The 22,134-nt window shown below is 39.2% G+C and overlaps 1 protein-coding gene across 2 annotated transcripts in view; it reads left to right on the plus strand.

Moving 5' to 3' along the window:
• Positions 1 to 6,014, plus strand: part of CPNE3 (copine 3) — a 44,277-nt gene extending 38,263 nt beyond the window's left edge. For both annotated transcript variants that reach the window (XM_068525873.1, XM_068525874.1), the window contains 2 exons: positions 979 to 1,215; positions 2,815 to 6,014. In XM_068525873.1, the coding sequence (XP_068381974.1) occupies positions 979 to 1,215; positions 2,815 to 2,925 (348 nt within the window). In that variant the 3' untranslated portion in view covers positions 2,926 to 6,014. The remainder of the gene's footprint in view (positions 1 to 978; positions 1,216 to 2,814) is intronic.
• Positions 6,015 to 22,134: the final 16,120 nt, after the last annotated feature.

Consider the following 22,134-nt stretch of genomic DNA (forward strand, 5'->3'; position numbering starts at 1 on the left):
AATGGCCCAGAGGATGGAGTACAACTTTATGTAACATTTTACCACTCTCTAAAATGATTTATCAGAGATGATGGGATTGAGAGAAAGATTTCCCCACCTTGAACCATATCCATTTTTAAAAAAGTATGTTTTAGTTTGATGAACGATTCTACTTCCTCCGTATTTGATCTTTTAAGAACGGAGTTGCCACTTGCTCCCTTGATAGGTACTTTGACATATTCAGTACTTGAGTTAAATCAAAATGTTTCAGTGCTAACTGAAAGTTTAATCTCTGACATGTAGGTGTCTTGCTTCTGTGTATTTATGCCAGCCCTCTTTTGTGGTCTGTTGCACTTTTAATGAAACTACAGTTTTTGTATCAGTTAATTTCCTTGTCATCAGAGAATCTTAGAATATTTCATATAGATGGTATCCTGGGTAGAGACTGACAAGGAAAATGAGCAAGAAAGAGACTAAATGACTCATCAGGCTGGAGATGTCATTAACCATTGCTTTTTTTTTTTTTTAACATCTTTATTGGAGTATAATTGCTTTACAGTGTTGTGTTAGTTTCTGCTGTATAACAAAATGAATCAGCTATATGCATACGTATATCCTCATATCCCCTCCCTCTTGCATCTCCCTCCCACCCTCCTTATCCCACCCCTCTAGGTGGTGACAAAGCACTGAGCTGATCTCCCTGTGCCATGCAGCTGCTTCCCACTAGCTATCTATTTTACATTTGGTAGTGTATATATGTCAGTGCTATTCTCTCACTTCGTCCCAGCTTACCCTTTCCCCTCCCCGTGTCCTCAAGTCCATTCTCTACATCTGTGTCTTTATTCCTGTCCTTCCCCTAGGTTCATCAGAACCATTTTTTTTTTTTTTTTTAGTTTCCATATGTATGTGTTAGCACATGGTATTTGTTAGAGTCTAACCATTGCCTTTATTGTTGGGGAGCTCGGCTGGCTCAGCGGACATAATTGTCTTTCTTGGCAGCAATATTTTGTGCTCTTAATCATTACTGATGGCGTGATCACAGACCTTGATGAGACCAGACAAGCTATCGTTAACGCTGCCAAGCTGCCTATGTCCATCATCATTGTCGGAGTTGGAGGTGCTGACTTTGGTGCCATGGAGTTTCTGGATGGCGATGGCGGAAGTCTCCGCTCCCCGTCGGGCGAGGTAGCCATCAGGGATATTGTCCAGTTTGTGCCTTTCAGACAGTTCCAGAACGTGAGTACCACTCCTCCCTACTCTTCATGCACTCTAAGGTGTTTCAACACAGACCTTTGCTGGTCCATAACCAGGCAGTTGAGTAGGTGTCTGGGGTTAGAGTGTGTGAATTTTCCATTTTAAGAGCCTTGATTAAATTTGGCAGGTTTTTTTCAGGTTGTATACTTTTGTGCCTCTTGCAGTCCATGTGATAAATTGTTTAAAAAGATGTTGTTGTGAATGTTTTAGGATATATTTTATCTTTACCTGTGTAATAACAGAAAAACTCTATGCAAGTATATGATGAATTTACCAAACTAGAAGTTGATTTGATGAAAATTGTAAGCAGTAAACTGTTTTACCCAGTTTAATGGTAACATCTTGTAAAACTATAGGTCCAGAATCCTAACCAGGATACTGACTTTGATACAGTCAAGGTCCATTATAGCAGGCTCCCTCATGTAGCCCCTTTATAACCACACCCACTTCCTTCCCACCTTCATTCCCTCCTTAACCCCTGGCAACCACTAATCTGTTCTCCATTTCTATATGTTTGTCATTTCAACAATGTTATATAAATGGAATCATACAGTATATAACCTTGACACTGGCTTTTTTTCACTCAGCTTTATTCTCTGAGAGTCTTCCCAGTTGTTAAATGTATTCCTTTTTGTTGCTAAGTAGTATTCCATGGTGGGGGTGTACCAGTTTGTTTAACCATTCACCCAATGAAGGACATCTTCAATTGTTTCCAGTTCTCATCTATCACATACAAAGGCTGCTGTAAACATTCGTGTACAGGTTGTTGTGTGAACATAAGTTTTTATTTCTCTGGGATAAATACCCTGAAGTGCAGTTGCTGGGTTGTATAGTTGTTGCATTTTAGTTGTTAAAGAAACTGCTGAACTTTTCTGGCACAGTTATGTCATTTTACATTCCCACCAACCAATGTATGAGTGGGGGTGGGTGTGGGGAATGAGGTGGGTGTGTATTAAAAAGGTGGTAATGTTAGGGATCTTTGTGATGATGAAACAGTTCTGTATCTTGATTGTGATGGTAGTTACACAGATCTACCCAGATGATAAAATTACATGGAACTACACATGTGCGCACATACACACACACACACACACACAAATGAGTGCTTGTAAAACTGGTGAAATCTGAATAAGTTCTGTGAACTATACCAATGTTGGTTTCCTGGTTTTGATATTGTACTAAAGTTATATAAGATGTTATCTTTGGAGGAAACTGGGTGATGGGTACGTGGGACCTTTCTGTACTATTTTTGCAACTTCCTATGAATCTGTAATTATTTCAAAATAAAAAGTTAAAAAGATTAATACCAAGTGAATGAAAGGCCCACATTTAAAAGTTAAAGAGCAAAAAAATTATCATTAAATGCCAAAATGCAGGCACCAAAAAAGTACTTGATAAATGTTCGTGAGCATACTCAAGCATTCTTAAGTAACATTGGTTTATTCCATGTTTCATGGACAGTACCTGAGACAAGATACAAGCTGGGAATTGGGAACTAACTGCTTTTTCCTAGTCTTTTATCAAAATGCCAGTAAAAATTTGGTCGCTAATAAAATTGCTTTGATTTTATTTTTTCACAAGGCTCCAAAAGAAGCGCTTGCTCAGTGTGTCTTGGCGGAGATCCCCCAGCAGGTGGTAGGCTACTTCAACACATACAAACTCCTTCCTCCCAAGAACCCGGCTACGAAATGAAAGGAGCTCTGGTCGCCTGAGCAGAAAGAAGTCTTTTGTGCTGTGTGGAGCAATGGATTTCTCTCTGACCCCAAATCATGAATCTGTCATTTTACATGCTTCTCACGAACCCCAGCATTTATGATGCAAACCTAGTTCTCTATGGATTATGTCTATTTAAAGCATTCTTTTTTACTTTTTTTGGAGGAAAGTGCTAACTTAATCTTTGCCCAGTCAATTCAGTGATTGCTAGTGATTTACAGTAATTGCAGTGAGGCTATTTGGATCAGAAACTGGTGTGAGAAAAGCGGATTTTCTTCTTGTGGTTGTTTACTTTCATATGACGAAAATGCTGTTTTTGAATGTTTGTAAATAAGGAAGAGTGGAAAATTGTTGGAATGATGCGATTTACAGGTTGCTGTGCATTGCTCTAGGCAATATATGTTTTATAAGCCAATGTCCATGCCTGACGACAAGAGCTTCTTAAATTAGATGATATTGAATTTGTTTCTAGAACTATACTTAGTGCTATTCCATGGGATAAAACTACCTTTACTTGTGCCTGAATTTTGCTGCAATTTAGACATGCACAGTTCAAAACAGCACGCATCCTCATAGGACTTCATGAAAAGTACCGAATGAGAAGGGAAGGCACATATTCAGTTCTTCAAATTGTACAATCAACAAGTAAAAGGAACCTCATGTAAGTAAGCCATTTTTATTTGCCTTCCTAGATCTTTCATTTTCATTATTGAATACCATAAACATGGTCAGATTTGACCTTTTCATTGATTGTATGTAACACTCAGGATTCTATATCTGCATTGATGATAGGTAGCCCTAGATTCAACATTATTAGATTATTTTAATTGGAGTTTGTTAAAATGGTTAGGACTGGTTTATCCAGGAAAATTATAAGGACGAAACATATAAGGGGAAATTCAGAATTCTACTTCCTTTTAATCAATGAAAGACTTTACTTATTAAAAACGACAATGTTTATACTTTCCTTGTTAAGGTCCCATATATTGATTTGTACATTTGTGTAGATTCATTTAGGTATTCTCTCTCTTTTTTTTAAGCAACATTTTTAGTCTGATTTTTTTAAACTCATGATAGTGGTTATTAAAATCATATTTTACATTTTAATAATGTGCTATTTCATAAATCCAGAATGTATTGTATTAAGCCTAAAACCTGTTATAACTTTAAAAAAGATCCAACTGCTGCATAGGATAGAGTGGACTTTATATGCTTTTTTTTTTAGTAGAATTATTTTCCTGATTTTTACCCTTTAGAAAATAATACTTCGCAAACATTACCTTTTCAGAATAGATTCAGTAACGTTTTATTGAGGAGCTGTGTGCCAAGTACTATGCATATCTGTGTATTGGCCAGTCATCTTGAACAATTTAACATTGAGAATTACGTGTTTATTACGGATCTGTAAATGGATGCACCCTAAGCCTATCAGTCTTACTGAAAACTTGCACCACAGCTCAGGTCTCTTGTTCCCTGAAATGTCTGAAGCAAGTGAGCTCTCAGCCACGAACAGCTTTTGGCTTCTCAGAAACTGCTCATTGCCAAGGTCAGGCTGAGAGGGGATCTGCTCACCACAGTGGTTGCTTAGCCCAGGTGAGCAGTTAACAATTTCCCACTTAGCTAGCTCTCCTCTGGATATGTGTTGTTAACCTGAAGGTACCTAACTAGTAGTCTGTTGCTCTGTAGTATGTCTCATTAGTTGACAAGTCATCTTGACATCAGTTAGGGGAGAAAAAAACTGATGATTCTTCCAATAATTCGGAGCCTTTGTTGTCTAAGATGTCCTAATTTCATTTCTCTTTGTGTGCTTGGAAACAGCATATATATGTTACAGTGGTTTTCAGAATTTTTTTTTTTAAACACGTGAAGCCTTTAAAAGAAACGATTTACATATGTTCTCAATGTATGGTAAAAACAGAAGTAGAGGTTTTCTGTTTGAAGCTGGGGCAGGGTCCACAGCCCCACTCACTGGACCTTCTCCTCACTCTCCTTAACCAGATCCTGGCAGCACCTGAGTCACCTGCACAGGACACCTGGAACCACTGGTCATGAGCATTCATTGTTTTTATTGGCCAAATAACAGTACTTCTGTCACCACTGTCAAATTGATTTGGTCTTCATAATTTTATATTGATTTTAACCAGAATTGTTCCCTTTTGAAAATTAATTTTGTATTATGCATTCTTGATTTGGTTCATCAGTAGATGCTATTATTCATAAGACCTGTGATTCCAGCAAATTAGAGTAATTGATACCTTTTTCAGTTTCAAATAAAAGCATTTATAATTTCTAAATTATCATTTTATAAAATTCTTATAGTTTCAACATTTTACCTCATCACATGCTGATATAGTATTGTTTTATATTAAAATAGTCCTTTTCCCTATTGTGCCACCATTCATGCAAGTGCCATTAGTTCTTAAAATGCATTTAAAGAAAAAATAACCAAGTTTACTTTCACACTTCGTATAAACAGATATATTACAAACATATATTAGGGTGACAGTGCCATGGATAGATGTAATATTTCTGACATCTGCCTGTACTGAGAAAATAGCAATTAGCATGGTCATGTCACCTTGTGCTTAGTTAGAATTGAAAATTTTAAGATCATAAAAATTTAAAGTCAGATCAGGGATTTACAACTGTCCGTTTTGGTAGTGCCTTAGGCAACCTTTCCAGAGTAAATTCAGGGCCATGTTGCTGCCTCTGCCTTATTTGACATACTTTGCCTTTTTCATTTTGTAAATTTTCTGGAAAGTCATCTTCAGTAAATTTCTCCTAGTTTCTTTATGTGTGTGATTGATAGTCGTGGAAGTGACACATAAGGTAAGCTAGAAGCTTGGTTGAGATCTCAAGAGACTATTTCGTGCTTTTATGGATCTCATACTTGATAATAAATGTATAAGTTACTAATATATGAATTGATGTTAAATGTATCTTGCATCTGAATTTCCTTTGGATAAAATTATTTCGTGGTGTGAGACAATAGTGCCTTGTTTTCATTTTTATTCTTTCTCTAAATGTTATTCATTGAAAAGTTAGAAATAAAGTTAGTATTTTAATCAGCCTGTGTTCCGTATTTTACTGAATTAAACAGTTTGGGGGGATGTTATTATTTTATGGGATATATTCACTTAAAAGATATTGAATGCATTCAAGATACTTTTCAGGGTGCAGAGGAACCAAGGGAAAGGTTCTCAGCTTAACTAGAGTGGCCGGAGAATTATGGTGCTCACATTTTATCAGTTGTGTTAAGCAGGGCAGTTTATTCACCTAACTTTTTAAAAAGTTGCTACTATTATGTTGCAGTCATTGGGCAAGGTCTTGGGGTTACAGTGGTGACCTAGGCAGCCAAAGTTGCCACCTTCATAGAAATAAAGGATTGGAGGAGAGAGAAAACATTAAATGAGTAATTGAGAGACATGAGATTAGTGTGTGATATAACATATTGTAGGGGGGGTGACCTGAACCATCTAGCTGTCAAGGAGCTAGAGGATGTGCTGAAAGATAAGACCTTTCTTGAGGATGTGCTGAAAGGTAAGACCTGAAAGTTCACTGGATAAAGAAAGTTTAAAGCATTTATGAACTATGGAATTGAATGTTTCAGGATTGGAAAGAATTTAAGTTTGCTGGAATACAAAGTACGAGAGGGAAAGTGGTGAGAGAAGAGTGGAGAGATGAGGTGGAGTGATGGGTGGATTTTACATCCTGTGAGGGCCTCTGGGGCATACAGGGAGTTCATACTTAGGCTAAGAGTAATGGAATGCCACTGAATGGACTTAGCAAAGGACTGATGTGATCAGAGTTGTGTTTTTGAAAAACTGGAGGGCCTTACGTTTTAGGGCAGATAGGAGGGACCCTGTTGCCAAAGTTGCGTGGCCAAAATGGCTTTGTCTTGGTGAAACCCTGATGAGGGATTTGGTGGTGGTCACCTTATGGCAGAGACTCAGCTGTTTGGTTACACACTTGCTAAGTTCTGGTTCTAGGTCGGTTTCTGAATGCTGGGCTTTTCCTGCCACAACCCTGCCTCCACATCAAATCACCTGTTAGCCCCATATCATCAATTCCTTAATGGTTCCAAGGCTGGCTCACACCTAATGATGACACAGATCTGCAGGATTGCCAAACCCTTGCTTGTAGCAAGACCATCACCCTTGTCATTTGTCACTAAGCATGGCTGTGTTCGGCCAAATTCTCCAGACTACTCACAGCAGGTTGTATTGTCCTTGGAGAATTATACTTTGTCTTGGCTATTGATTCTCTTCTTTCTAAAAGGAAATGATCAGTGAGGCAAATATTACAAGCATAATTGTGACTTCTTACAATAGGGAAAGGAGAGCCCTAATATCTTTGGTTTTTTCATAAACTCACAATGTGCCAGGTTTTATAACAGCACTTGGTCTTCTAGGACTGGACTCAAGAATGTCAGGGGTTGGGGAGCTCTAGAGAGTTCTCAGAGAGAAGACTAAATATGAAATAGTCTTTTCAGCCATGCCTTCCATCCAGTAAAAAGTATTTACTTGTTTTTGAACAAATATTTATTGAATAGCTTAGTACTGGTAATCAACAGGTGAAGCCAAAGTGAGTAAAATTTCTTACTAACCTTAAAGAGCTTATGATCTAATATGAAAAAGGAGGCAGTATGTGATGCTAAAACAAAGAAGGAATGAGCAAGGTGAGGCAGCCTTTTGTGCTTAGAGTGAGACTATACCTTATGCCTTCAGTCATCTATGGTCAAGAGTACAGAAGGGACCCTGAACACTGCTTCTGGCAAGATGCTCCTCCCTCCCCGCCCTCCAGCATTCGTTGCTCCCCCACCACAGTCCTAGGACCACCAGGATGGAGCCTGCCTGTCCTCACAAGAAGCTCGGTCATGATCTCCCTCACTCTAATCTCCATATGGCTCCTCTGTGCAACCCATATTCTGACCACACCCTACTTCTCTCCAACTCCCCAAACACTTTCACTCTGCCCTTGGGAACTGAGTCATTCATTAGGAAAATCTTTATATCAGTGCATTTTCTGAACAATCCCTTCATGTTTCTATTCTAATTAAAACCTGACTCTCTTGAAGAACCTTACTTCCTCTGCAGCCTTCTCAAAGTGGTTATTTTCTCTTCCTGATCCACCACTGGGCTTGGAAGCAGGTTGAGTGTCCCCCTATGTCCTCCTTTCTGCTTTCAGATAAGCTTTCCCTACTCTTTAAAACAACCGGCTCTGAATATCATATCCTTAGACTAGACCATGCTCTATCCCTCATCCTAATAATTTTATTCTCCCCCTTACCTCAGCCCTCACTCCTAAGGACATATACTAGACCTTATCATTATTGATTGCAAATCCCTCCCTAATCTCAATTTCAAGTATTCCATTTTCTTTTTTTTTTTTTTTATTTTTTATTTTTTTTCACACACACACACTGTATTTTATTTTTACAAGAGATAAATAGACTGACACCAAGCATTGTACATGGATGACCACAACAAAAGCAACAATGATTGCAATTACCAAACATGAAACACACTCATACCAAGTATTCCATTTTCCAGTAACAATCCACTTTTCCAGTTTACTCCCTCTAGTACTAAAACTGCAACAGATCATTCTCCATCAGTACCTTCTATCCACTAACCTAAGTGTTCAATGGCCTTTATGGTGTGACCTCCCCCCCCCCACCCCACTTCTTTTCTAGACTTCTTACTAGTCTTTGCCTTGGCCATTCTGCTGCAACCACCTGGGCTTTCTTGCTCTTATTTGAGTATGCCCGGCATCCTCCTAGCTCAGGGCTTTTGCACTTGCTTGCTGTTCCCCTTCCTGAAGAACACTTCCTGGTCACTTGTGAGCCTTGCTCCCTCACCTCTTATAAGTCTTCATTCCAGTATCAGCCAGTGAGTCCTTTGCTGATCACCCTATTTAAAATTGTAACCTCTTTCCTCAGGACATTCTTTCCCTCTTCCCTGTTTAGGTTTTTTTTTTAATTTTATTTTTACTTTATATTGGAGTAGAGTTGATTTACAATATTGTGTTAGTTTCAGGTGTACAGAAAAGTGATTCACTTATACATATACATACATCCATTCTTTTACAGGTTCTTTTCCCATCTAGGTTATTATAGAATATTGAGTAGAGTTCCCTGTGCTATACAGTAGGTCCTTGTTGATTATCTATTTTGTATATAGTAGTTTTAATATGTTAATCCCAAACTCCTAATTTATCCCTTCCCCACACCTTTCCCCTTTGGTAACCATAAATTTGTTTTCAAAGTCTGTGAGTCTGTTTCTGTTTTGTAAATAAGCTCATTTGTATCATTTTTTTAGATTTCACATGTAAGTGATATATGTCTTTCTCTCTCTGACTTCACTTCATATCATAATCTCTAGTTGAAACCATGTTGCTGCAAATGGCATTATTTCATTCTTTTTTATGGCTGAGTAATATTCCATTGTATATATGTACCATACTTTCTTTATGCATTCCCCTGTCAATGGACATTTAGGTTGCTACCACGTCCTGGCTATTGTAAACAGTGCTGCAATGAATATTGGGGTGCATGTATCTTTTCAAATTGTGGTTTTCTCTGGATATATACACAGGAGTGGGATTGCTGGATCATATGGTAGCTCTATTTTGAGTTTCTTAAGGAACCTCCATACTGTTCTCCACAGTTGCTGTACCAATTTACATTCCCACCAACAGTGTAGGAGGGTTCCCTTTTCTCCACACCCTCTCCAGCATTTATTGTTTGTTTGTAGGCTTTTTGATGATGGCCGTTCTGACTGGTGTGAGGTGGTACCTCTTTGTAGTTTTGATTTGCATTTCTCTAATAATTTGTGATGCTGAGCATCTTTTCATATGCCTCTTGGCCCTCTGTATGTCTTCTTTGTAGAAATGTCTATTTAGGTCTTCCACCCATTTTTTGATTGGGTTGTTTGTTTTTTTGATATTGAGCTGCATGGGCTGTTTGTATATTTTGGAGATTAATCCTTTGTCCATCAATTCATTTGCAAATATTTTCTCCCATTCTGAGGGTTGTCTTTTCGTCTTGCTTATGGTTTCCTTTCCTGTGCAAAACTTTTAAGTTTAATTAGGTCCCATTTGTTTACTTTCGTTTTAATTTTCATTACTCTAGGAGGTGGATCCAAAAAGATCTTGCTGTGACTTATGTCAAACAGTGTTCTGCCTATGTCTTCCTCTAAGAGTTTTACAGTATCCAGTCTTACATTTAGATCTTTAATCCATTTTGAGTTTATTTTTGTGTATGGTGTTAGGGAGTGTTCTAATTTCATTCTTTTACATGTAGCTGTCCATTTTTCCCAGCACCACTTTTTGAAGAGACTGTCTTTTTTCCATTGTATATTCTTGCTTCTTTTGTTGTAGATTAATTGACCATAGGTGCATGGGTTTACCTCTGGGCTTTCTATCTTGTTCTATTGATCTGTATTTCTGTTTTTGTGCCAGTACCATACTGTTTTGATTGCTGTAGCTTTGTAGTATAGTGTGAAGTCAGGGAGCCTGATTCCTCCAACTCTGTTTTCTTTCTCAGGATTGCTTTGGCTATTTGTGTTTCCATACAAATTGTAAAATTTGTTGTTCTAGTTCTGTGAAAAATGCCATTGGTAATTTGATAGGGATTGCATTGAACCTGTAGATTGCCTTGGGTAGTATAGTCATTTTGACATTTTGACAATATTGATTCTTCCAATCCAAAAACTTCTATTTATGTCATCTTCAATTTCTTTCATCAGCATCTTATAATTTTCAGATTACATGTCTTTTGATTCCTTAGGAAGGTTTATTCCTAGGTTTTATTTCCTTGTTTGGATTTTATTTATTTTGTTGTCCTTTTCATCCACTGGCATGTCAGTTTCAAGAAAATCATGGATTTTTGTTTATTTTGTTCACTGTCTGGAAGAGAACTTGGCATTACGTAGGAACTCCCTAATAGGCACTGAAAGAATGAATGAATTAGGTATGTATGAAAGCACATGTAGGGATAGAAATTAATTTATATGAGAAAATATTGAAGCTTAGAGTGGAGAGATTTTCTTCTAAATGTGGGGAGCAATTAGAACAATGGAGAGAGCTGGGAGAGCTTCATGGGTGGTTTGGCACTTTCATCTGGGATTTGATGGTTACATAGGGTTATATTGTAAAGAAGAGGCTCCAGGCAAAGAAATAGACATTGTCCATGGCTTGAAGTCAGAAAGTAGGGTGAGCTGGGAACATTATTGGTACAGGGAAATGAATATGTACTTGTAATAATCCTTTTATTTCATAACTGAATCTCTTTACTCACTTTTACAAATGGCATATCAAAATTGCAACTGTATTAATCTTTCACATCCCTATTTTAGAGAAATTTGTGGTTAGTCCATTTCTGAAGGACAAACTAAATCTGAATGTTTCCTGTCAAATTTGGAATATAAATATGGTCCTAACATGGCAGACTTGACCGTCATTTTGCTACATGAGATCTCAGGAAATGTACTTGTTTATTGGAAAAAGTCCTTCTTCAGGTGGATGCTACTTTCATCGAGCTTGTCCATCATCTTCATGTTTGAAAAACAGTGTGGTATCTTTGCTCTTGGGCTCTGCCATCACACACACACATCTGCTGATGTGATCCTGGACACAGTATTTTGTTTTGTGTTTTGTATAATGGCAGCATGGAGTAGGAATCTCTAAATTTCTCTTCAAGTCTGAGGTTTTTGGAATAAACAACAGAGCCTGATTTATTTAGAGCTAGGTGCAAGAAACTACATCACGAGCTTGTTTAACAACCATTAGCACACACTGTGTGCTGAATTCTGTATTTCATAGGAGTCCCAGCACAGAAAGTCCTTGTAAATTTGTAGCACAATCATTGCATGTAGTGGGCAGAGATGACCAGAGGAGCAAAGGGACAGTAAGAAGGGCTGTGACCTTTCAGGTATGCTTCTCTTTCCTCATCTGAGGGAGTTATTGTCTAGAAATGTCAGGTTGTATTGCTTAATGAGGCACATTTATTTGACCTTTGCACTGTCACTTCTAGTTACAAAAGTTATAGTGGGAGAAAATCAGCCAGTCGTAAAAACTCATAGAGGAAAGCATCAAATTTTACTACAGTGTATGGGTAAGGTGCTTAAATATGACTTTCAGATATCTTTGGTATGATTAGATATAATAAATTCCAGGGTAGCATAATGATTAATATCTTCTGAAGATTTTTAAAAATTCCTCCTAGGTAGGTAAAAGAATTATTGTAAGTATAGAAGAGGTCCAAATTACAGAAAGTACAGACTCTTGTTAGTGTTCAATGTGACATTTTTTCATCTAATGCTTAACTGAAATGAAACATAGTCTGTTATATTTTATTTTAGGGTTAGTTAATACCAGTTAAGCCAAGATGGTTCCTAGACTGTGGAGAGGGGCCAAGTTACTCCTTTCCTGTGGGTATACTTAGAGCTTTTGGCTCATTTTAACACAGCATTTGGTATAGTTGTACATTTAAAAAATAATTTCAAGTTCAAAGTTCTCTTTCTCTTTTAGATAAAGAAAGGTTTTATTTATTTTTGGCATGGTCTCTGTGTAGGGTTGCCAGATTTAGCAAACAAAAATACAGGACATCAAGTTAAATTTGAATTTCAGGTAAACAAAGAATAATTTTTTAGTATAGACATGTCCTAAATATAGCATGGGACATACCTATACTAAAAAATTATTCATCAACTGGGTGTCCTGTATTTTTTCTGGCAATCTACCTGGGTGACAGATTGTAAAAACGGCCAAAATCCTTCCTCTGTCTATATCTACCCCTTTTGCAATGTGACTTTGCAGTTGTCCTATCAAGCGGTGGATTTTATTTCCCCACCCCTTGTATCTAGGCTGGTCTTGTGACTTGGCTAGTAGAATCTGGCAGAAGTAATTATGTGCCAATTCTGGGCCTAGATCTCAAGAGCTTGCTCACTTCTGCTTTCTCTCTCTTGGAACCCTGTGCAGACTCCAGGCCTAGGCTTGCCTTTTGGAGGATGGGAGACCACATGGATTAGAGACAAGCTGTCCCATCTGAGACTTCCTAGACCAGCACCCCTCAGCCAGTCCAGCAGCTGACTATAGAGCCTCAATTACCCCAGCTAAGACCACAAGAACCACCAGCTGAACCTAGCCCAAATGGGCAACCTACAGAATCATGATTCCTATTTTAAGTCCTTAAGTTTTAGTTAGCAAAGCAAATTGATACAGTCTAACAATGCAAAGTGGAGCTGGGCATTTTTTAAGACTAGAGAACAGCTCATAGGTTGTGCTGAGTTTTGAGGGTCACAGATGAAAGTAATATAAGAGGTAATTTTTGTAATCCATTTTGAGCAAATAACACTTGCAATCAGAGGAAATTGCTTGTTGAGTAAACACTTGGGCCCACAGGAAAAAAAAATCACTTCTGTACAGAGACATTGTTTTGCTTCTTTAACCGTTTAATGTTTATAAAGTGTAGAATGTCTGCTGAGTGGCTCCCTACTTTCTAGTTCCTTCTCTGCAGACCTTTTAGGATACCTTCCTTTTAACCAGCTTATTTTGCATTACACCTTTGGTGACTGATTATTGAAGTGAGATCCAGGTGGGGGTGGGGGAAGAACTTTCATATATCTCTGCATCATCAGTTAGCCAGTTAGTCAACAGCTACTTGTTGACTAGTCAAATGATAAATGAACATGGGCTCTCAAGGGTCCAGAGAAGAGAGGTGGCTTAGCAGTAGTAGGAGAAGAAAGAAGAAATAAGGAAAAGCTCAGTCTTTATCTCTGGAGACCCCTAGATGTCTGGGTTTTGATTCTTGGTCAAGAAAAGGGCGGTAGGATTTATGAGGTGGTATTTAAAGTGCTGAACTCTGCTGGTGACCCCCAGAATCAGTCTTCACTGAAGATTTTCAAGTGACCTAACTGGTTAGTCCGCCTGCCTTTAATCTGTGGCTCCAGGGGTAAAAGACCCCCACTGGGAACCTCAGCTCTGAACTCTCCTGAAGCCTAGATTCCTTACAAAGTATGGGTAGTTCAGTCCTGAAACAATGTGATCAGATCCTTGTGTAACTAAGGACACTGGGAGCTTGTTCATGGGATGTTAGCCACACCCCTCAGTGCTTGCCTGGGCTCTTTTTCTGCATGTATCAATTACCTTTAAATAAAATCCCTATTGAGTATGAGTATGCTCTGTGGAGTGTGATGAGCCCTTTCCAATATCCTAACTTAGGAAATCTTTGTACTTAAAATGATCCAGGGCAAGTTAATGATTACCATGTCCCATTTTCCTCATCTGGAAAAGGGTGAGGATGATAAAAATAATAACTACCTCATAAGGTTATTAAGATTAAATGAGTTAATAAAGTCACAGCACACAGAACAATATCTGGCACATATACATGCTATAAATAATGTAAATGCTATATTATTATTTTCAGCCTATCTGAAAACTGAGCATGGAAGACTTACTTTTGCCTCAACTTTTTTTCCCATGTGTGTGTATATGCTAATTGTTTCCTGTTCCCTCACGTATTATTTTTAAAAATCATGTTTTAAAATAGTTGCTTCTTAATTGTTCATATTAGTGGGTCACCCTGCGATAGGGCACATAATAATTAAAAATTAGTTTATTGTTTTTCGGCAATTCAACATTAGAATTTTTATTGGTCACATTCAAACGCCCTTGTGCGTGTTCGGAGAGTAGTACCAGGGTAACTTTTGCTTTCTTAATGATATTTGTTTGTTTTTTTCTGTTTTTCACATCTTTATTGGAGTATAAATGCTTTACGGTGTTGTGTTAGTTTCTGCTGTACAACAAAGTGAATCAACTATATGTATACATATATCCCCATATCCCCTTCCTCTTGAGCCTCCCTCCTACCCTCCCTATCCCATCCCTCTAGGTCGTCACAAAACACCGAGCTGATCTCCCTGTGCTATGCGGCTGCTTCCCACTAGCCATCCATTTTACATTTGGTAGTGTATACATGTCAATGCTACTCTCTCACTTCATCCCAGCTTCCCCTTCCCACCCAGGCCCTCAAGTCCGTTCTCTACGTCTGTGTCTTTATTCCTGCCCTGCCACTAGGTTCATCCATACCACTTTTTTTTTTTTTTTTTAAACAGCCACACTTTTTTTTTTTTTTAATTATTTATTTATTTATTTTTTTGGCTGTGTTGGGTCTTCGTTTCTGTGCGAGGGCTTTCTCTAATTGCTGCAAGTGGAGGCCTTCATCGCGGTGCGCGGGCCTCTCATTATCGCAGCCTCTCTTGTTGCGGAGCACAGGCTCCAGACGCGCAGGCTCAGTAATTGCGGCTCACGGGCCTAGTCGCTCCGCGGCATGTGGGATCTTCCCAGACCAGGGCTCGAACCCGTGTCCCCTGCATTGGCAGGCCGATTCTCAACCACTGTGCCACCAGGGAAGCCCCATACCACTTTTTAAAATTCCATATATATGCGTTAGCATACGGTATTTGTTTTTCTCTTTCTGACTTACTTCACTCTGTATGACAGTCTCTAGATCCATCCACGTCTTAACAAATGACTCAATTTCGTTCCTTTTTATGGCTGAGTAATATTCCATTGTATATATGTACCACAACTTCTTTAACCATTCGTCTGTCGATGGGCATTTAGGTTGCTTCCATGACCTGGCTATTGTAAATAGTGCTGCAATGAACATTGGGGTGCATTTGTCTTTTTGAATTATGGTTTTCTCTGGGTATACGCCCAGTAGTGGGATTGCTGGGTCATACGGTAGTTCTATTTTTAGTTTTTTAAGGAACCTCCATACTGTTCTCCATAGTGGCTGTGTCAATTTACATTCCCACCAACAGTGCAAGAGGGTTCCCTTTTCTCTGCACCCTCTCCAGCATTTATTGTTTGCCGATTTTTTTATGATGGCCATTATGACGGGTGTGAGGTGATACCTCATTGTAGTTTTGATTTGCATTTCTCTAATGATTAGTGATGTTGAACATCTTTTCATGCATTTGTTGGCCATGAGTATGTCTTCTTTGGAGAAATGTCTGTTTAGGCCTTCTGCCCATTTTTGGATTGGGTTGTTGGTTTTTGTAATATTGAGCTGCATGAGCTGCTTGTATATTTTGGAGATTAATCTGTTGTCAGTTGCTTCATTTGCAAACACTTTCTCCCATTCTGAGGGTTGTCTTTTCATCTTGTTTATGTTTTCCTTTGCTGTGCAAAAGCTTTTAAGTTTCATTAGGTCCCATTTGTTTATTTTTGTTTTTATTTGCCTTACTCTAGGAGGTGGGTCAAAAAGGATCTTGCTGTGATTTATGTCACAGAGTGTTCTGCCTATGTTTTCTTCTAAGAGTTTTATCGTGTCTGGCCTTACATTTAGATCTTTAATCCATTTTGAGTTTATTTTGTGTATGGTGTTAGGGTGTGTTCTAATTTCATTCTTTTACATGTAGCTGCCCATTTTTCCCAGCTCCACTTACTAAAGAGGCTGTCTTTTCTCCATTGTATATTCTTGCCTCCTTTGTCAAAGATAAGGTGACCATATGTGCGTGGGTTTATCTCTGGGCTTTCTATCTTGTTCCATTGATCTATATTTCTGTCTTTGTGCCAGTACCATGCTGTCTTGATTACTGTAGCTTTGTAGTATAGTCTGAAGTCAGGGAGCCTGATTCCTCCAGCTCCATTTTACTTCACGATTGCTTTGGCTATTCAGGGTCTTTTGTGTTTCCATACAAATTGTAAAATTTGTTGCTCTAGTTCTGTGAAAAATGCCATTGGTAAGTTGATAGGGATTGCATTGAACCTGTAGATTGTTTTGGGTAGTATAGTCATTTTCATGATATTGATTCTTCCAATCCAGGAGCATGGTATAACTCTCCATCTGTTTATGTTATCTTTGATTTCTTTCATCAGTGTTTTATAGTTTTCTAGGTACAGGTCTTTTGTCTCCTTAGGTAGGTTTATTCCTAGGTATTTTATTCTTTTTGTTGAGATGGTAAATGGGATTGTTTCCTTAATTTCTCTTTCTGATCTTTCGTCGTTAGTGTATAGGAATGTAAGAGATTTCTGTGCATTAATTTTGTATCCTGCAACCTTACCAAGTTCACTGATTAGTTCTAGTAGTTTTCTGGTGGCATCTTTAGGAATGTCTGTGTATAGTATCATGTCATCGGCAAACAGTGACAGTTTTACTTCTTCTTTGCAAATTTGTATTCCTTTTATTTCTTCTTCTTCTCTGATTGCTGTGGCTAGGTTGAATAATAGTGGCGAGAGTGGACATCCTTGTCTTGTTCCTGATCTTAGAGGAAATGCTTTCACTTTTTCACCATTGAGAATAATGTTTCCTGTGGGTTTGTCATATATGGCTTGTCTTATGTTAAGGTAGGTTCCCTCTATGCCCAGTTTCTGGAGAGTTTTTATCATAAATGGGTGTTAAAAACTGTCAAAAGCTGTTTCTGCATCTATTGAGATGATTATATGGTTTTTATTCTTCTGTTTGTTAATATGGTGTATCACATTGATTGATTTGTATACATTGAAGAATCCTTGCATCCCTGGGATAAATCCCACTTGATCATGGTGTATGAGCCTTTTAATGTGTTGTTGGATTCTGTTTGCTAATATTTTGTTGAGGATTTTTACGTCCATGTTCATCAGTGATATTGGCCTGCAGTTTTCTTTCTTTGTGACATCTTTGTCTGGTTTTGGTATCAGGGTGATGGTGGCCTCGTAGAATGAGTTGGGGAGTGTTCCTCCCTCCACAGTTTTTTGGAAGAGTTTGAGAAGGAGAGGTGTTAACTCTTCTCTAAATGTTTGATAGAATTGGCCTGTGAAGCCATCTGGTTCTGGACCTTTGTTTATTGGAAGATTTTTAATTAGAGTTTTAATTTCATTACCTGTGATTAGTCTGTTTATATTTTCTAATTCTTCCTGGTTCAATCTTGGAAGGTTGTACTTTTCCAAGGATTTGTCCATTTCTTTCAGGTTGTCTATTTTATTGGCATATAGTTGCTTGTAGTAGTCTCTTAAGATCTTTTGTATTTCTGCGGTGTCAGTTGTAATCTCTCCTTTTTCATTTCTCCTTTTGTTGATTTGAGTCCTCTCCCTTTTTTTCTTGATGAGTCTGGGTAAAGGTTTATCAATTTTGTTTACCTTCTCCAAGAACCAGCTTTTTGTTTTATTGATTTTTGCTATTGTTTTCTTTGTTTCTATTTCATTTATTTCTGCTCTGATCTTTATGATTTCTTTCCTTCTACTAATTTTGAGTTTTCTTTGTTCTTCTTTTACTAGTTGCTTTAGGTGTAAGGTTAATTCGTTTATTTGAAATTTTTCCTGTTTCTTGAGGTGAGCTTGAATTGCTATGAACTTCCCTCTTAGAGCTGCTTTTGCTGCATCCCATAGGCTTTGGATTGTTATGTTTTCGTTGTCATTTGTTTCTAGGTATTTTTTGTTTTCCTCTCTGATTTCTTCAGTGATCTCTTGGTTATTTAACAGCGCACTGTTTAGCCTCCATGTATTTGTGCTTTTTACTGTTTTTTTCCTGTAATTGATTTATGATCTCATAGCATTGTGGTTGGAAAAGATGCTTGATACTATTTCAATTTTCTTTACTTTTCCAAGGTTTGATTAGTGACCCAAGATGTGATCTATTCTGGAGAATGTTCCATGGGCACTTGCGAAGAAAGTGTATTCTTCTGCTTTCAGGTGGAATGTCCTAAAAAAATCAATTTAGTCTATCTGGTCTATGGTGTCATTTAAAGCTTGTGTCTCCTTATTTATTTTCTGTCTGGATGATCTGTCTCTTGGTGTAAGTGGGGTGTTAAAGTCCCACTATTATTGTGTTGCTGTCAATTTCTCCTTTTATGGCTCTCAGCATTTGCCTTATGTATTGAGGTGCTCCTACGTTGGTTGCATATATATTTATAATTGTTACATTTTCTTCTTGGACTGATCCCTTGATCATTATGTAGTGTCCTTCCTTATCTCTTGTAACAGTCTTTATTTTAAAGATTTATTTTATTGATTAATTGATTGGTTGATTGATTGCTATGTTGGGTCTTCGTTTCTGTGCGAGGGCTTTCTCTAGTTGCGGCAAGCGGGGGCCACTCTTCATCGCGGTGCGCTGGCCTCTCACTATCGCGGCCTCTCTTGTTGCGGAGCACAGGCTCCAGACGCGCAGGCTCAGTAATTGTGGCTCACGGGCCTAGTTGCTCCGCGGCATGTGGGATCTTCCCAGACCAGGGCTCGAACCCGTGTCCCCCGCATTAGCAGGCAGATTCTCAACCACTGCGCCACCAGGGAAGCCCGCAGTCTTTATTTTAAAGTCTATTTTATCTGATATGAGTATTGCTACTCCAGCTTTCTTTTGATTTCCATTTGCATGGAATATCTTTTTCCATCCCCTCACTTTCAGTCTGTATGTGTCCCTAGGTCTGAAGTGGGTTTCTTGCTGACAGCATATATAAGGGTCTTGTTTTTGTATCCATTCAGCCAGTTTGTGTCTTTTGGTTGGAGCATTTAATCCATTTACAGTCAAGGTGATTATTTATATGTATGCTCCTATTAGCATTTTCTTAATTGATTTGGGGGTTTTTTGTTGATCTTTTTCTTATCCTGTGTTTCCTGCCTAGAGAAGTTCCTTCAGCATTTGTTGTAAAGCTGGTTTGGTGGTGCTCAATTCTCGTAGCTTTTGCTTGTCTGGGAAGCTTTTGATTTTTCCATCGAACCTGAATGAGATCCTTGCTGGGTAGAGTAATCTTGGTTATAGGTTTTTCCCTTTCATCACTTTAACTATGTCCTGCCACTCCCTTCTGGCTTGCAGAGTTTCTGCTGAAAGATCAGCTGTTAACGTTATGGGGATTCCCTTGTATGTTATTTGTTGCTTTTCCCTTGCTGCTTTTAATATTTTTTCTTTGTATTTAATCTTTGATAGTTTGATTAATATGTGTCTCAGCGTATTTCTCTTTGGGTTTATCCTGTATGGGACTCTGCACTTTCTGGACTTGATTGACTATTTCCTTTCCCATGTTAGAGAAGGTTACTACTATAATCTCTTCAAATATTTTCTCAGACCCTTTCTTTTTCTCTTCTTCTTCTGGGACCACTATAATTCGAATGTTGGTGCGTTTAATATTGTCCCAGCGGTCTCTGAGACTGTCCTCAATTCTTTTCGTTCTTTTTTCTGTATTCTGCTCCCTGCAGTTATTTCCACCATTTTATCTTCCAGCTCACTTATTCTTTCTTCTGCCTCAGTTATTCTGCTCTTGATTCCTTCTAGAGTATTTTAAATTTCAGTTATTGTGTTGTTCATCACTGTTTGTTTGCTCTTTAGTTCTTCTAGATCCTTGTTAAAGGTTTCTTGTATTTTCTCCATTCTGTTTCTGAGATTTTGGATCATCTTTACTATCATTACTCTGAATTCTTTTTCAGGTCGGTTACCTATTTCATCTTTGTTTATTTGGTCTTGTAGGTTTTTACCTTGCTCCTTCGTCTGTAACGTATGTTTTTGTCGTTTCATTTTTTTTTTTTTTTTTTGATGGTGAGGCTGTATTCCTGTCTTATTGGCCTGACCTCCGGCCTGGGAACCAAGATCCTGCAAGCCATGTGGCACAGAAAAAAAAAAAAAAAAGAAAAGTAAAAAAGGAGCAATACAATAACAAACAATAAAAAACAAAATTAAATTAGAAAGATTAAAAAATATATTAGGAAAAATAGAAATATAATTGAAACAACTGCAACAAGGTAAAATAAAACCACAACAGAAAAAAGAAAAATAAAAGGGGGGTGGGAGGGAAACAAGCCAAAAGGAGCAGAACAATAACAAAGTACAAAGAATAAAATAAAATTAGAAAAATAAAAGATTTATTAGAAAAAAAAATATAAATGAATCAACAACAATGAATCAACAAGGTAAAACAGAACCCCATCTAAAAGAGGCAAAAAGAAAAAAAAAAAGCCTTGGCCATGGGGGCGGAGTTTAGGCGGGGGTGGAACTTAGGCAGGGGTGGGATTTAGGGTGAGACAGGACCTAGGCGGGTGGGAGGTGATGTTTGAGCGTGAGGCGGGCCCTCGGCTAAAGACCCACACAGCCAGAAAAGGCCTTGGGGGTGGGGCCTAGGCGGGGCAACGTTCAAGCGTGGGTTGGGGCCTCTGCTTAGGACCTGTGTGGAAGGGGAGAGGCAGCATTTCCAAAGGGGCGCCTCCTGAGTGTGGAGCTCTGGAGTTTGGAGGTAAGGCCCTGGGTGAGGGTGTGTGGGTGGAGTTTAGGCCCAGCATGTTGGAGTGCATCTCAGGGGGTCTCTGAGTGTAGAGGTAGGGCCCTGGGTGTGGGTGTAGGGGCGGGGCTTGGGCTCTGCGTGGCAAGAGGGAGGCTCTGAGGGCAGAGGATTACACCTGGGAGCCCAATAGGCTCCCTGGGTGCCTAAGTGGACAGGGAAAGTGCTGGCAGCATTCTCTTCCATTTCTCTGCACCCTCCCACCCCCCCATCTCCCCCACCCCACTGGACCCATAACCGTGGGTGGGTCCTGCTGGGTGTAGGAACTCCTTCCCTCCCACAACCACCCTTCAGGGGTGCCGGTCCTGTAGGTCCGGCCTTTACTTTTGCTCCCCCTTCCCTCCCTCCCACTCGCTTAGGACCCGTGCAGTTGGAGGGGGTGTAGGTGAGCAGAGGATCAGGCCCGGGATCTCAGCAGGCTCCCAGGAGCTCAAGTGGGCAGGGGAAGCTTGGCCACGCTCCTTTTTGATCCTCTGTCCTCCCAGTGGTCCCCCAATTTCCCCCTTCGAACATGGGATCCCTTTCCCTCCCCCAGTTGCCCCTCAGGGGCGCCAGTCCCATCCCGCCTCCACTTCTCCTCCCCCCTCACTCCCCTGCATGCCCCACATCCTACCCGGTTTCTGGGGGTTCATCCCGTCCCCTTAGGTGTCCGTGGTCCCCCACCGGTGCCAGGTAGGTGCCCTAGTTGTGCGGAGATGCGAATTCCGTGTCCTAGTCCACCATCTTGACTCTGCCCCCTCTTAATGATATTTGATTTGAGCTAATGTGAGATTTATTTTGCATTCCTTGGAGAGCACACTGTTTAGGCAAGGAGATGGGTGGAGGAAGGAGGTTCTGCAGGGAAGGATGTCAGTGCTAACTCATACCGAGCAAGTGGAAACCAGGGCTGCGTCACTAATGCAGATAGCTGGCAGGAGACAGCACACCCTTGGGGAAT

Source organism: Eschrichtius robustus, chromosome 17, assembly GCF_028021215.1.
Source record: "Eschrichtius robustus isolate mEscRob2 chromosome 17, mEscRob2.pri, whole genome shotgun sequence".
Taxonomy (NCBI): domain Eukaryota; kingdom Metazoa; phylum Chordata; class Mammalia; order Artiodactyla; family Eschrichtiidae; genus Eschrichtius; species Eschrichtius robustus.